Source organism: Eleutherodactylus coqui, chromosome 6 (assembly GCF_035609145.1).
Source record: "Eleutherodactylus coqui strain aEleCoq1 chromosome 6, aEleCoq1.hap1, whole genome shotgun sequence".
NCBI classification, from domain to species: domain Eukaryota; kingdom Metazoa; phylum Chordata; class Amphibia; order Anura; family Eleutherodactylidae; genus Eleutherodactylus; species Eleutherodactylus coqui.
In genome coordinates, this window is record NC_089842.1 from 39957798 (window position 1) to 39972595 (window position 14798).

Here is a 14798-nt window from a genome sequence, read left to right on the forward strand (position 1 = left end):
TGTCCACGGGTGATAGTGCATTGCGTTACTCGCGGCGATAATCTAGCCGCGGGTAACGCGGTAAACGCTTTCCATAGAGTAACTATGAAAAGCACAGCCCTGATGTCCACGAGCGGAGAATCATAGCGATTCTCCGCTCGCGGAATTTAAATAGCAGCATGCCGCGATTCTCCATGGTGAGCCTATCTGTCAGATAGGCTCACCGCGGAGACCTGACAGCTCTTCCCCTGCTCCCCCGCGGCGTAATACCGCTAGCCATATTCAGTCACGGCCGTGGACAGGGGGCCTAAAAAAAACAAAAACGCAGGGAGCTTGATAAAAAAACTGTGAATATGGATATTACTTGCATATTCAAAGCTATTTTTACACGTTACCAGGAGACAATATGACATTAATTGGACTGCTTTGCTTTTTTTTTGCGCAAAAATGCTAATTCACATGCAGGAAAAATGGTGCAAATACACATGGAGGGAAAACTGACCAAAATTGCATACAGATATGTGAGGTGTAAAGGTCATTCTATAAATTTTTACTCCTCTTGCGCATCAAAGGGTCCATCACACGCGTGTATCGTCTGTCCACATTCAGGTCCATCACACGGGTGTATCGTCTGTCCACATTCAGGTCTATCACACGGGTGTATCGTCTGTCCACATTCAGGTCCATCACACGGGTGTATCGTCTGTCCACATTCAGGTCCATCACACGGGTGTATCGTCTGTCCACATTCAGGTCCATCACACGGGTGTATCGTCTGTCCACATTCAGGTCCATCACACGGGTGTATCGTCTGTGCACATTCAGGTCCGTCACACGGGTGTATCGTCTGTCCACATTCAGGTCCGTCACACGGGTGTATCATTGTCCACATTCAGGTCCGTCACACGGGTGTATCGTCTGTCCACATTCAGGTCCGTCACACGGGTGTATCGTCTGTCCACATTCAGGTCCTTCACACGGGTGTATCGTCTGTCCACATTCAGGTCCGTCACACGGGTGTATCATTGTCCACATTCAGGTCCATCACACGGGTGTATCGTCTGTCCACATTCAGGTCCATCACACGGGTGTATCATTGTCCAAATTCAGGTCCGTTATACGGGTGTATCGTCTGTCCACATTCAGGTCCGTCACACGGGTGTATCGTCTGTCCACATTCAGGTCCGTCACACGGGTGTATCGTCTGTCCACATTCAGGTCCGTCACACGGGTGTATCGTCTGTCCACATTCAGGTCCGTCACACGGGTGTATCGTCTGTCCACATTCAGGTCCGTCACACGGGTGTATCGTCTGTCCACATTCAGGTCCGTCACACGGGTGTATCGTCTGTCCACATTCAGGTCCGTCACACGGGTGTATCGTCTGTCCACATTCAGGTCCATCACACGGGTGTATCGTCTGTCCACATTCAGGTCCGTTATACGGGTGTATCGTCTGTCCACATTCAGGTCCGTCACACGGGTGTATCGTCTGTCCACATTCAGGTCCGTCACACGGGTGTATCGTCTGTCCACATTCAGGTCCGTCACACGGGTGTATCGTCTGTCCACATTCAGGTCCATCACACGGGTGTATCGTCTGTCCACATTCAGGTCCATCACACGGGTGTATCATTGTCCACATTCAGGTCCGTCACACGGGTGTATCGTCTGTCCACATTCAGGTCCATCACACGGGTGTATCGTCTGTCCACATTCAGGTCCATCACACGGGTGTATCGTCTGTCCACATTCAGGTCCATCACACGGGTGTATCATTGTCCACATTCAGGTCCGTTATACGGGTGTATCGTCTGTCCACATTCAGGTCCGTCACACGGGTGTATCGTCTGTCCACATTCAGGTCCGTCACACGGGTGTATCGTCTGTCCACATTCAGGTCCGTCACACGGGTGTATCGTCTGTCCACATTCAGGTCCGTCACACGGGTGTATCGTCTGTCCACATTCAGGTCCGTCACACGGGTGTATCGTCTGTCCACATTCAGGTCCATCACACGGGTGTATCATTGTCCACATTCAGGTCCGTCACACGGGTGTATCGTCTGTCCACATTCAGGTCCATCACACGGGTGTATCATTGTCCACATTCAGGTCCGTCACACGGGTGTATCGTCTGTCCACATTCAGGTCCGTCACATGGGTGTATCGTCTGTCCACATTCAGGTCCGTCACACGGGTGTATCATTGTCCACATTCAGGTCCATCACACGGGTGTATCATTGTCCACATTCAGGTCCATCACACGGGTGTATCGTCCGTCCACATTCAGGTCCGTCACACGGGTGTATCGTCTGTCCACATTCAGGTCCGTCACACGGGTGTATCGCCTGTCCACATTCAGGTCCGTCACACGGGTGTATCGTCTGTCCACATTCAGGTCCGTCACACGGGTGTATCGTCTGTCCACATTCAGGTCCGTCACACGGGTGTATCATTGTCCACATTCAGGTCCGTCACACGGGTGTATCGTCTGTCCACATTCAGGTCCGTCACACGGGTGTATCATTGTCCACATTCAGGTCCATCACACGGGTGTATCGTCTGTCCACATTCAGGTCCGTCACACGGGTGTATCGTCTGTCCACATTCAGGTCCGTCACACGGGTGTATCGTCTGTCCACATTCAGGTCCATCACACGGGTGTATCGTCTGTCCACATTCAGGTCCATCACACGGGTGTATCGTCTGTCCACATTCAGGTCCGTCACACGGGTGTATCGTCTGTCCACATTCAGGTCCGTCACACGGGTGTATCGTCTGTCCACATTCAGGTCCGTCACACGGGTGTATCGTCTGTCCACATTCAGGTCCGTCACACGGGTGTATCGTCTGTCCACATTCAGGTCCGTCACACGGGTATATCGTCTGTCCACATTCAGGTCCGTCACACGGGTGTATCGTCTGTCCACATTCAGGTCCATCACACGGGTGTATCATTGTCCACATTCAGGTCCGTCACACGGGTGTATCGTCTGTCCACATTCAGGTCCGTCACACGGGTGTATCGTCTGTCCACATTCAGGTCCGTCACACGGGTGTATCGTCTGTCCACATTCAGGTCCGTCACACGGGTGTATCGTCTGTCCACATTCAGGTCCGTCACACGGGTGTATCGCCTGTCCACATTCAGGTCCGTCACACGGGTGTATCGTCTGTCCACATTCAGGTCCGTCACACGCGTGTATCGTCCGTCCACATTCAGGTCCGTCACACGGGTGTATCGTCTGTCCACATTCAGGTCCGTCACACGGGTGTATCGTCTGTCCACATTCAGGTCCGTCACACGGGTGTATCGTCTGTCCACATTCAGGTCTGTCACATGGGTGTATCGTCTGTCCACATTCAGGTCCATCACACGGGTGTATCGTCTGTCCACATTCAGGTCCATCACACGGGTGTATCGTCTGTCCACATTCAGGTCCATCACACGGGTGTATCATTGTCCACATTCAGGTCCGTCACACGGGTGTATCGTCTGTCCACATTCAGGTCCGTCACACGGGTGTATCGTCTGTCCACATTCAGGTCCGTCACACGGGTATATCGTCTGTCCACATTCAGGTCCGTCACACGGGTGTATCGTCTGTCCACATTCAGGTCCATCACACGGGTGTATCATTGTCCACATTCAGGTCCGTCACACGGGTGTATCGTCTGTCCACATTCAGGTCCGTCACACGGGTGTATCGTCTGTCCACATTCAGGTCTGTCACATGGGTGTATCGTCTGTTCACATTCAGGTCCATCACACGGGTGTATCGTCTGTCCACATGCAGGTCCATCACACGGGTATATCGTCTGTCCACATTCAGGTCCGTCACACGGGTGTATCATTGTCCACATTCAGGTCCATCACACGGGTGTATCGTCTGTCCACATTCAGGTCCGTCACACGGGTGTATCGTCTGTCCACATTCAGGTCCGTCACACGGGTGTATCGTCTGTCCACATTCAGGTCCGTCACACGGGTGTATCGTCTGTCCACATTCAGGTCCGTCACACGGGTGTATCGTCTGTCCACATTCAGGTCTGTCACATGGGTGTATCGTCTGTCCACATTCAGGTCCATCACACGGGTGTATCGTCTGTCCACATTCAGGTCCATCACACGGGTGTATCGTCTGTCCACATTCAGGTCCATCACACGGGTGTATCGTCTGTCCACATTCAGGTCCATCACACGGGTGTATCGCCTGTCCACATTCAGGTCCGTCACACGGGTGTATCGTCCGTCCACATTCAGGTCCATCACACGGGTGTATCATTGTCCACATTCAGGTCCATCACACGGGTGTATCGCCTGTCCACATTCAGGTCCGTCACACGGGTGCATCGTCCGTCCACATTCAGCTTGTATTTTTTTCCGACTGAATGCAGGCCCGTTGAATTAAATTAATATATTTAGATGTGCGCATTTTACATGCATAAAATAACTGCTGTAAAAACAGATATTACACGCATATTCACAGTTTTTTCTCACACACTGCGAGGAGACAATGGGGAAAAAGGTGACATCAATTGGGCCGACCTTTTTTTTTTTTAAAGACGTGAAAAACGCACATACAGACGAAGAGAAAACAGTGTGTTTTCCACAGACCAAAATTGTATACACCCGTGTGAATGAGCTCTAAGAGTGTGCATACACAAGCAGGTAGTGCGTCGTGCTGAAAAATAAATATGCATGGCAGAACAGAACACGGTTTACCACCGATTTGCAGCTTGACTTTTACAGATGAAACGGACTTTGAAAAGGATACTGTTTCAGATTCATGCTGAACCAAAGACAGCGATGCTTGTTGCCCCCGTGTATGGTTTATTCTCTCCATGAGGAGAGCACCTAGGAAGTGAGTGAGGAGACTTAGAAGGCCATGCATGCTCCTCTGGGTATTATGCAAATAAGAAAGATGGAATAATACCTCTGCAGCGCCACCTATTGGATGGCAGCATTCCTTCAATTGAAAACCAAGTCAGATTCCATACATAGACAGACGTTTTGATGTGTTTTCACTCCCCGTCTCATGAGGGTCAAGGCTGCAGAAATGCTGTCCTAAGCTGTCACTCACGACCCGAAGGTTGTGGGTTTAATCCCCGCCTGATTCAGATAGCCAACTCAAGGTTGATTCAGCTTTCCATCCTTCCAAGGTCGGTAAAATGAGTACTCAGTTTGGTGTGGGATAATAAATAAAATTACCTGAAAGCACTGCGGAATAAGTTGGCGCTATACAAATAACCAGATTTTTTATTTTACGTTTACCCCTCATCAGTGTGCATTAGGATTCTGGCTTGGCTGGTGAGAGGCCTGTATACTCCGAAACAGTGTATGAAATCGACTTTGGTTTTCAATTCCCAATCTTTGTTAAAAGCTGACATTGATTTGAAGGAATGTTCCCATCCAACAGGTGGCGCTGCAGAGGTATTGTTCCGTCTTCCTTATTTGTTTTATTCTGAAACGCTGTGGCATTTCGGAATAAATACACTTTGAAGTTAGACTCGGAGCCGAGCTGCCTCAGCCTCTCCCTGTGTCATCATGACAGTTCTGTTCTGATACACAAAAGGGGAGAGTGCTGTTTGTCTTCATGCAGCGGGCGGGGAGAAGCTGATGCGGCTCAGCTCCGAGTCAAACGTCAAAGTGTATTTATTCTGAAATGCTGCAGACCTGTGGAGGCAACACTCATCCCTGTCCCCCGTGCTTCGGGAAGCATCAACCTGATGACAGAATCCCTTTAAACATGCCTGACCTGCAAAAACTGTGTGACCAATAAGCGCACTGCACAGTCCAGATACAACACTTAGGCTGGGTTCACACGGGATGGAATCCCACTGGAAATCTCGTGGTTTGGCCGCAGCAAAAACCGCGAGATTTCCGCTGGAAGAACCCGCGGCGGCTTTGAAGCGGCCCGGCCGCTCGCACTTTCGCTGCGGCCGGCGCTCCCATAGAGGAGAGGGCGGCTGCAGCGGAATGAAAAAAAGAATGGACATGCTGCATATTCTGAAACCGCGGCTGCACTTACCGCAGCGGATTGGCCGTCCTGTGTGGATTGGCCGTCCTGTGTTTCTGAGAAATCTCGTCCACATGGCTGGCTAATCCCGAGATTAGCGGCCGCGGGCGGATCTGCCGCGGCGAAATTCCGTGCGGCAAATCGGCCCTGTGTGAACCCAGCCTTACGGCTCTACTGCGTGGTTGTAGCATTGTCCTCCCTTCTCCTTCTAGTGACAGATCCTCCTGAAGATGAACCGTTGTGTGACTATTCCTGCATTTTGCTCCAGAATGTTGTCTATAACACTGCTCACCATAACACTTACATATTTAACAACATATCCCTCCAATTCATATGCTGTACTAAGAATAGTGCAAAAAAACTGGCTCAGATCCACAAATAGGAAAAAGCAGAGTGTAATTTACATAATAAATTCCGTCCACCTGTCCTCGCCCGTCATGGCTCAGCATGTGCGCCCACCGCTTAGGAACATATGCATGATGAGAATCACAATAATTGTTTGTATACATGAAATGATCTTTGTTTTCCTTTCCTCAGTGCTCTGCCCGACCTAACATGTACTACCCGGATGGCGAATCAGGGAGAACCTTCGTGTCACATCAGGACTGCATGACATACAGTAACATTTAAATTTGCATTGAATTAATCCGAGTTACAGGCCGGTATTGATTATTACCTATTGCTTTCTCATCCATTTAACCACAATGTGCTCAGAGAAACATGGAATTAACCCCATGATATTTTGTGTTACCCGTGAGCTCTTGGGTGAGTTTTCTACCCAGTTTTCTGCCCCTTCCTGCTGGCAATCAGTAGCAGTCAGATGCCTTGCGGTAGAACTCGACCTACTTCACGATCAAGTTAAAGTGGGATTCTTGGGGCAATTGTTTTGCTATGTACAGCTGTGTAATTCTATGTACTAGTAAAGATGATGGATTAGTACCAGTACCTTACTCTGTGAGGCGGAGGAATGATGGCGGCCTGGAGCAGCGGTTAATGGATCCACATTGGATTCCCTGTGATATAACTCATCTGTAATATTGTAAGTGGCCAATTGCTGCCAAGACCTTCAGGGCATTTACCTGTAACAGTGTTTTGGGCGTCTGCTCCTTGTATCTACTACTCATTTTGGCCAAATCTGCAGTTTTTTCCCCCTCTCATTATATTGCTTAGATATTCACCTGTTCGTGTAACATGTATGGAGGGATTCTGGGTCGTGTGTAACAGTCATGTCCGTTGCCAACAAATAGCTTTAATGGTGGGTCCCCGTGACCAGTGAGTGTCCCTGGAAGTATTAACGGCTTCCCTCTCTCTCGGAGAGGGTGATGTCTGACGGGCGGAGGTCTCTGTACATTGTAGTGTGTTAGAATGTGTCTTGCCATGTGTTAGATAATATGAAATAAATCCCATGTAGTGAACACTTGCTGTGTTTTCTTTCATTACTAGGAGGTCTATGTGAATGAGAACTTACTGCACACATAGCTCTGTCCTGACTGATCAGGGAGGGACACATGATTTGCAGCCTACATCTAGAACTCCTAAAGGATACCTTGTAAGTGACGTTACCTGAATGTCCAGTGAGGTAGCTCTCCAGCTACAGTATTAGGAAACTAAAAGTGCCAGCATCCACAGTCTGCCAGAGCATGCTGGGAACTGTAGTTTAAAGGGGTTGTCCAGGCATGCACTCTCATCCGATCTGATATTGAGAGTAGGGAGATGCTGCGTGGTGCAGTGAGCAAGGCAACTATATGACACCCAGCGACTATGGCATGTGCATCCTATTCTAGTTAATGGGACCCATGCACAATATTTGCTGGGCATCGGATACTTGCCTTGGCAACTGTACCACCCAACATGCAGTTGCATCTCTCCACGGCTGATGTCAGATTGGGCAGGGGTGAGTATGCCTGCACAACCCCTTTAAGCATCACGCTGACAGTAACTGGATATAGAGTTCTGCCCTCTACTAGAAGTGGTTGCACAATATAAAGTTCCTGCACCCCATAAATGCACCCTACGACACAAAACTGGCTGAGCCTCCTACACCGGCACCTCCGACGAACATTTCCAGCTGAACGGATTGACATCATCTTGTGTACATGATAATTACAGGTATAGCAAGCTTTCCCCTCATCCCCCTCCCCGCCATAGCTGAAGACATGATGTGAAACGACAGGCAGCTTTATAATTGTCATACTCTGTTTATATGGAAATTTCATAAAACAGTTTACTTGCCAAAATAGATGAGTCTGATAATAGTCCGTAATCTGAAAGATCGGGGAGTGCGGTCCCAGAATTTACACACACAGATGTTTTGTTGTCCTAGAGATGAGAAGTTGTATTCTTGTACATATAGATACACGTGGGGTTCTTCAGCATATCTATAGATACAGATGACTTCTGGAGGGGGAGACTGGGGGGAACATTTCAATAGCATACAGTCTCAATAATACAGAAAAAAAGCTTGACCTAAAAATGTGTTCAATTCTTTAAAAAACAAACAAAAACAGGAAACAAATTTGACCACAACATGTGGCTCTGTAAACATGTGTCCGTCACTTAAATAACAGCCGGGGACGGGGAGAGGCCTCCACCAGGCGGGGGCCCGGGAGGGAGACGACCGTTTACATCCTTCTGTTTGAAGAACGGTACAAGAAATTGCATTTTACAGGAGTCTCGGCTTACGTGCCCTTAGTGTTTATGGGAGTGGAGAAATGAAGTCCCGTTATGGCCGGCTCTGGTCCACCGAAATGTGCAGAAGGCAGACGTTACTCCGAGCATGTGCAGGCTATGGGCTTCAGTCATTCAGAGACAGGTAAACCAGCAGCCGTTGCAAATAATAATCATCCCAGGCTGAGGCTTCATGAGTTCTATTGCGGCTGTGGGTGGGCAGGCTACCAGTTTGCTACTCCAGGGAGTCACTTTGTTCTAAGCCCAGGTCACTAACGTTTGTTGTCTGGAGGTCTTCACTGTCCTCCTCCAGTTCATCTTCTTCCATCTCTTCTTCTTCGTCCTCTTCCTCTGTTCCATCCAGCGAGTCGTCATGCGCGGTCATCATGGCCTGCTGTATGGACAGAGGATCCGCAGCCAGAGCCTGCATGCTGTCGATGTTCACAGAACCTGGAAAACATCACAAGAGCTCTAATTCATTCATAAGGCCAGTAAGTAACTTGTAGAAGTGTAAAGATAGTGCAGCCAATCTCTGGCCCGCAAGTGTCCGCTGGAGAACAAAGGAATGATGGATGAATGCTGCAGAGTATGCATGCAACAAATTGTGAAGGGGGTTTTACAAAACCCACTCATACGCAGCAGAGAATGGGCAGCAGCATGCCTAAAGGTCCCTTTACACAGTACGACTGTTGGGGGCATAAACCCCAGAAGAGCCACTCCAGCGTCTACACAGGAGTGATAGTCGTTCAGAGAATGGAAGGGGAGCGGGCCGGGAATCTCCTTTGGCCGCCTGCCCCCATTCACTGCGAACAGGCAGTTACTCAGAGATCGAGTGACTCTTGTTTACACTCAGCGAGAAGTCGTTAAGCTGTTTTTCCGTTTCAGTAAGCTGAAAAACAATGACCAGCGACTAACTTCACATGTGGTGCCCTGTCGGGGGTCGTGTGTACAGGGGCTGACAGTCACCCGTAATTGCTCAATTGAGGGATTATTTGGGCGACTATCGGTCCATATAAATACTTCATTCATGAGGCAGAATTTTGCTGTTGATTCCATGGCAAAAACCCCCATTTTTTCATCATTTTAGTGAATACTATGAAATCCATGTTGCAGGGAGGGAAAAACAAATAAGAGTTGACATGAAAGCCACGTTGGACTCCTCTCAAAATTTCTGGCAGAAATCCACACCACAATCTGCAGCAAAAATCGGACTATGGCCCCCTGCACATGGGCGGAAATTCCGCGGCGGGATTTCCTGCAGAATTTCCGCCCGTGCCTGCTTGCTTGGATTGCATTAGATAATGGAATCCTATGCACACAGCCGTGATTTGTCTGCATGAAAACACGCACGGAAAACAAATCGCGGCATGTTCTATTTCTGTGCGGGTCTCGCAGAGGCCCGAACATAAATGTCTCTGGTGATGCGCCGGCTCCGCTCCGCGCATGCACCGGCTGGGCAGCAGCCGGCGCATCACAGAGCAGAGGAGGTGCTGGGAGCGGGTGACCAGCAGGGCTATGCAGGGGCACGGGTCTGCATCAGGCTGCGAGAGTTCTCGCAGCGGGATCCAACTCGGCCGTCTGCAGGCGGCCTATTGCTGTGGATTTTCAATTGAAGGGGTGAAATCTGCCCTGCATCTGCGGTAAAAGCGGTGTTAAAATCTGCATCAATGTTGCAGTTTTTGTCATGGTTTTGAGGTGGATTTTCACTACATACCCTAAGGCCGCCTTCACACATGCGCTTTTTACCGCGGTGTTCAAATCTCGGCACAACGCTCCCATTGATTTCACTGGGGCCTTGCAGACCTGCGCTCGAACGCGGCGTTTTTAAACTCCAAGACTTTCAAGTGCTGTCTGCTCTATTTTGCCGTGTTTTCGTGCCTTTTAACGCACCACATCATCCATGACAATGATCGGGGGGCGTTAAAAAAGCGGTCAAATGCAGTAACAAATCGTGTTTTGGTAGCGCTGTGTGTGGAAGTGGCCTTAAGGGTACGTTCACACAGCGCTGAAGTGCTACACATTTTGTCACAAATTTTGATGCAGATCTGCAGCAGTTTTGACCCTTTCAATTAAATTTGAATTGAAGTCATAAGACCTGCTACAGGCACATCACTAATCCGTTCCTCCTCTACTGCTGTTGCATCTGTTCACTACTGGTCACATTCGCCGTCCATGTTAATGCACAGATTTTAGAGAAAGTTTTACTACTTCCTTCCATTCCCATTCGGGGCAGAAAAGAATCTGCATATAAAACTCAGCCCAAAAGCTCAGCTGTGTGAAGACGGATTAAGGATTTTGTGTCGTTTGGCCCCAGAAACACAACTGGAAGGATATATGCATATGACACAATTCATGGACCTTACAGCTTTTCAGTCCTTCCCATCAGCATCCCGCACAGTCCCTCCACCACTCACCATCAGGGTTGGTCCCAGATAACACGCCTTGTTGCTGTAACACTCCGGCTGCAATGGAGTTGGGCCAGAACCGCTGGGTTGGCCGATGCTGAGACTTTATCTTCTTTGCTTTTGGTGCTGGGTCAGGATTACTGGCATCTAACATTGGCTGCAGGATGCGCCGCCTGGCATTAATGAACCTACAACAGAAAGCGTACGTTCATACCATGGCGGACTGTGTTTAATGTGGGTTATATAAAGGCCATCTCAGCCTCACAAATATTTTTGCATATACAATATAGCAACTTTGCAATAGGTGTCAATTAAAACTTTTTTGCTGTTGTGCTTCTGCAGCTCCTAAACAAATTAGTATATCCATGGTAACAGACAAATGCTAGTCTGATCCGGCAGTCATATTCCCTATCTGCACTCTACCTCTGTTTAAAGGGGTTTTCTGAGTTATATAAAGTGCCTCTCAACGGGTTCTCAGCGGTGTAAAATAAAAAACCTGTCGTACCTCTTCCCTCTCGTACCTCTTCCCGCTCGTACCCCGCCAGCAGCTCCCTGGTGATGTCATTTTTGCATGCTGCAGCCCGCCTGAGCCATCTACAAACAAGCTGCTGCAGCCAATGACAACGCTCAGCAATAACTACTGATTGCGGTAATTGGCTGAAGTAGCCTGTAAACAACAACTCCCCAGAGACCGGAGCTGGCAGCGGGGGACGAGTTGGGAAAGGAGAGTATGAGTTGTTTTTTTTAATTTTGCACACTGGGGACTCTTTAAGAGACACTTTATATAATTTAGACAATCACAAAGTAAGGGGCAAATGGAAATAAAAGTATGAGACTGCAGGATTATACTGCGCAGAATTTGTTTGTCGTCTGTTACCATAGCGATGCAAAGTCTGTATGGGGGCTGTAGAAATAAAATGATAGGAAATTTATAATCAAGCCCTGCTGCAAAGTTACTTCATTTTACAGCTTCTGGGGCAATTAAAAGAAGATGTGGTTGTGAAGGTTTACATAGCCTATAAATAAATAAAAAAATGCAGGCTGGTAATTACAACACTGTCCACAAGGGGGAGCATTAAGACTGACAATGCACGCCTGATGCTTTTCTATGCCCTAATACCATGGACAATGACAGGGACCTGTCACACAGGCAGAATTAGCCCACAGAACGCGCTGCGAGCCGCAGGAAATTCCAACGTGGAATTGAAAATGTCACAATTCTGTCGGCAATTCCACAACGAGACTTGTGGGTTTTTGTATGGAATTTACAGCAGTGGATTTAGGTGCAGATTTGGGTGTGTAATGTGGGCTAATTACAAGGCCCGTGCGAAAACACCCTTAAAATGCCAGTCCTGGCTTATGGAAACAAAGTGTAGTGAATGTATAATGAAGCGTCCGAGGTGCTGTGTACCCTGCATCCAATACTGCAAGAAGGTGACAACGGTAGCCTTATATATCCCAGGACATCTCACTGCACTCCACAAACACATTACTACTGTATCCTGCAGGGGGCACTATGGCAAATCACTTGGCATTTTACTTACAAATGCAGGTTTATGAAAGCTCTCTCACACAACATTGGTTCTTCCATTATATACATTATTCAATGTCAGTGACATCATTAAACGCCCCTTTGGTGCTTGACAAACAAAGTTGGCCGCGCCGCTTCTCTAACTACCTGATGCAAACTGTATATTAGTATAAACCGAGGTGAGCGGCATGTAGCGTCTTAGACTTACCGATGCATACTACTCCGACTGGCCGGTGCTGCTCACATTGGAAACACCGGCCCATCAAGGTAGCATGTAGCATCTTAGATGGATTTATACTAGTGCGTCAGGTAGTCAGAGACGTTGTGCGGCCTTCGTTATTTGTCCAGGCCTGGAGGGACACTTTAAGACCTGGACTTGGATCTACCCATGTTCATTCTGCACAGACAGATTGCAGCAAGAAATCCAATAATACGCACTTCAAATCCCTTAGGTCACTTTGCAGAATTTTGGTGCAGAATGAACACCCAATATTTGGTAAATATAATACGATACATGTAGTGTTGTTCTTTGTAGCGGATTTGACGTTCTGTCTACAGCAGGCTTATTAGGTGGCGGACCTGTCATGCATTTTACCCTTTAGAACACAAAACCTGTGTAACGGAGGCAGATATCGCTGCAGATTTGTTTATGTCTGAACCCCCTCTTGTGGCTGCTCCTGGTAGTGCATCGAAAGAAACAAGAATTCCGGAAGGGTTCTCCCATGCAAAGGTATATGGACCATACTGCTTGAGGTACTTACCAGTTGTTAACTTGCAATAGTGTAAGGTTTGTCTGTCCAGCGATCTGCCGCTTCTCATCTTCTGTTGGGTACGGGTGCTGAAAGAAACTTCCCATCAGTTACTGTTGCCACCAATGACAGTCTGTACTAACAGTGTAACATACAGTAAGTAATGAAAAATTCTGTGATTTTCTAATATACGATGGGGAGAATCTACTGAGATCGGGGTTTTCTACGTCGCTCCTAATCCAAGGTATGCTGGAGTAAGATGCAGCAAGTTTATTAAAGGGGCACTCTGGTGATTTTTTTTAAAAATTCATTTGTTATGTAACTTTCCCCAGTAGATATATAAGGAGCTAGTGTTACCCTGGTTAGTTATTTCTTTGTGTATGAGACTCCTGACCTCCGTCTGCTCAGGTGGTCATGTGATCTCAGTTGTGACCAGCTCGGATCTACTTGGGGTTATGTATTAATTTTCCAGTCAGTTTCTGAGTCTGTGTGATGCTGTTACATGATGCCTGCCACAAAAACTGCTTGGAAGGGGACACAGACACTCCTGTTACCGATAATGATCATACAGGTATAATAGAGGAGATCACAGCTCATCATTCTGAATGTATATTTATGGGCTGATAATTATTTCCCCACCCCACCCCACCCCACCCTTTAGCAAAATGTTATAGACAGGGGGCTACACAGCATGGAAGTGGCTGGAATACATAGAGATCTCCAGAGTGTGACAGACAATCAGGTGAGGAGCGCAAGCATGGAAAAATGTGTTTTGGCCACCAGAGTGGCCCTTTAAGAGGTGCATGCCTCTTAATAGATTTGGCAGATCTCTGGCTGTCCATGCACCTAAAGGTCAAATCTATGCCAGTTGTCATTAGTCTTTGGCACAGTTATAGTAAATTTGCTCGGCCCGCCTCCTTCTGCTAAACTCTGACCACTTTTCACTTTTTTCTTCTCAAAGAACAGTTGGGAAAATAGTGGAAAGAGGGCAGAAATTGATAAACTTATGTGCTAGTACTTTTGTCAAAATTCTGACACCAGGCCCTTCTTCAATACCTTCTTCTGTTTCAATTCATCATTTTCAGGATTTCCACTTGCTGTCAGTGAACAAAATCCCTTATTCAGTGAATACAAACCTGTCATAAGATGCTTTAAAGGACACATTTTTCCATGCTTGCCACCCTCATCTGACTGCCTGTCACACTCTGATAGTCTCCTACATATATATATATATATATATATATACACACATACACAGCCATTTTCATGCAGTGTAACCCCTTATCTGATACTTATCAGCCACTATGTTGATGGTGAAAATTTTGCTTTTACTCTCAAATCAATCCCATGATGCATCAGCACTAGCTAGTATCATCTGTGCCTGCTGGGGTAAGTTTAATTATCATTACCTTCTCTATTCATCTAAATAAGCTACAGACCATAAG

General features: G+C 47.7%; 3 protein-coding genes across 15 annotated transcripts in view; 2 read left to right on the forward strand and 1 right to left on the reverse strand.

Moving 5' to 3' along the window:
* The window catches only part of FEZ1 (fasciculation and elongation protein zeta 1), a 94356-nt gene extending 86940 nt beyond the window's left edge, over positions 1-7416 (forward strand). For all 6 annotated transcript variants that reach the window (XM_066606649.1, XM_066606650.1, XM_066606648.1 and 3 more), the window contains one exon: positions 6539-7416. In XM_066606649.1, the coding sequence (XP_066462746.1) occupies positions 6539-6555 (17 nt within the window). In that variant the 3' untranslated portion in view covers positions 6556-7416. The remainder of the gene's footprint in view (positions 1-6538) is intronic.
* The window catches only part of LOC136632055 (pyruvate carboxylase, mitochondrial-like), a 217674-nt gene that overhangs the window by 106041 nt on the left and 96835 nt on the right, over positions 1-14798 (forward strand). The window lies entirely within an intron of this gene.
* Positions 8180-14798, reverse strand: part of PKNOX2 (PBX/knotted 1 homeobox 2) — a 395914-nt gene continuing 389295 nt past the window's right edge. For all 8 annotated transcript variants that reach the window (XM_066606646.1, XM_066606640.1, XM_066606642.1 and 5 more), the window contains 3 exons: positions 13366-13442; positions 11083-11261; positions 8180-9118 (listed from right to left, as the gene is read on the reverse strand). In XM_066606646.1, coding sequence (XP_066462743.1) covers positions 8904-9118; positions 11083-11261; positions 13366-13442 — 471 coding nt within the window. In that variant the 3' untranslated portion in view covers positions 8180-8903. The remainder of the gene's footprint in view (positions 9119-11082; positions 11262-13365; positions 13443-14798) is intronic.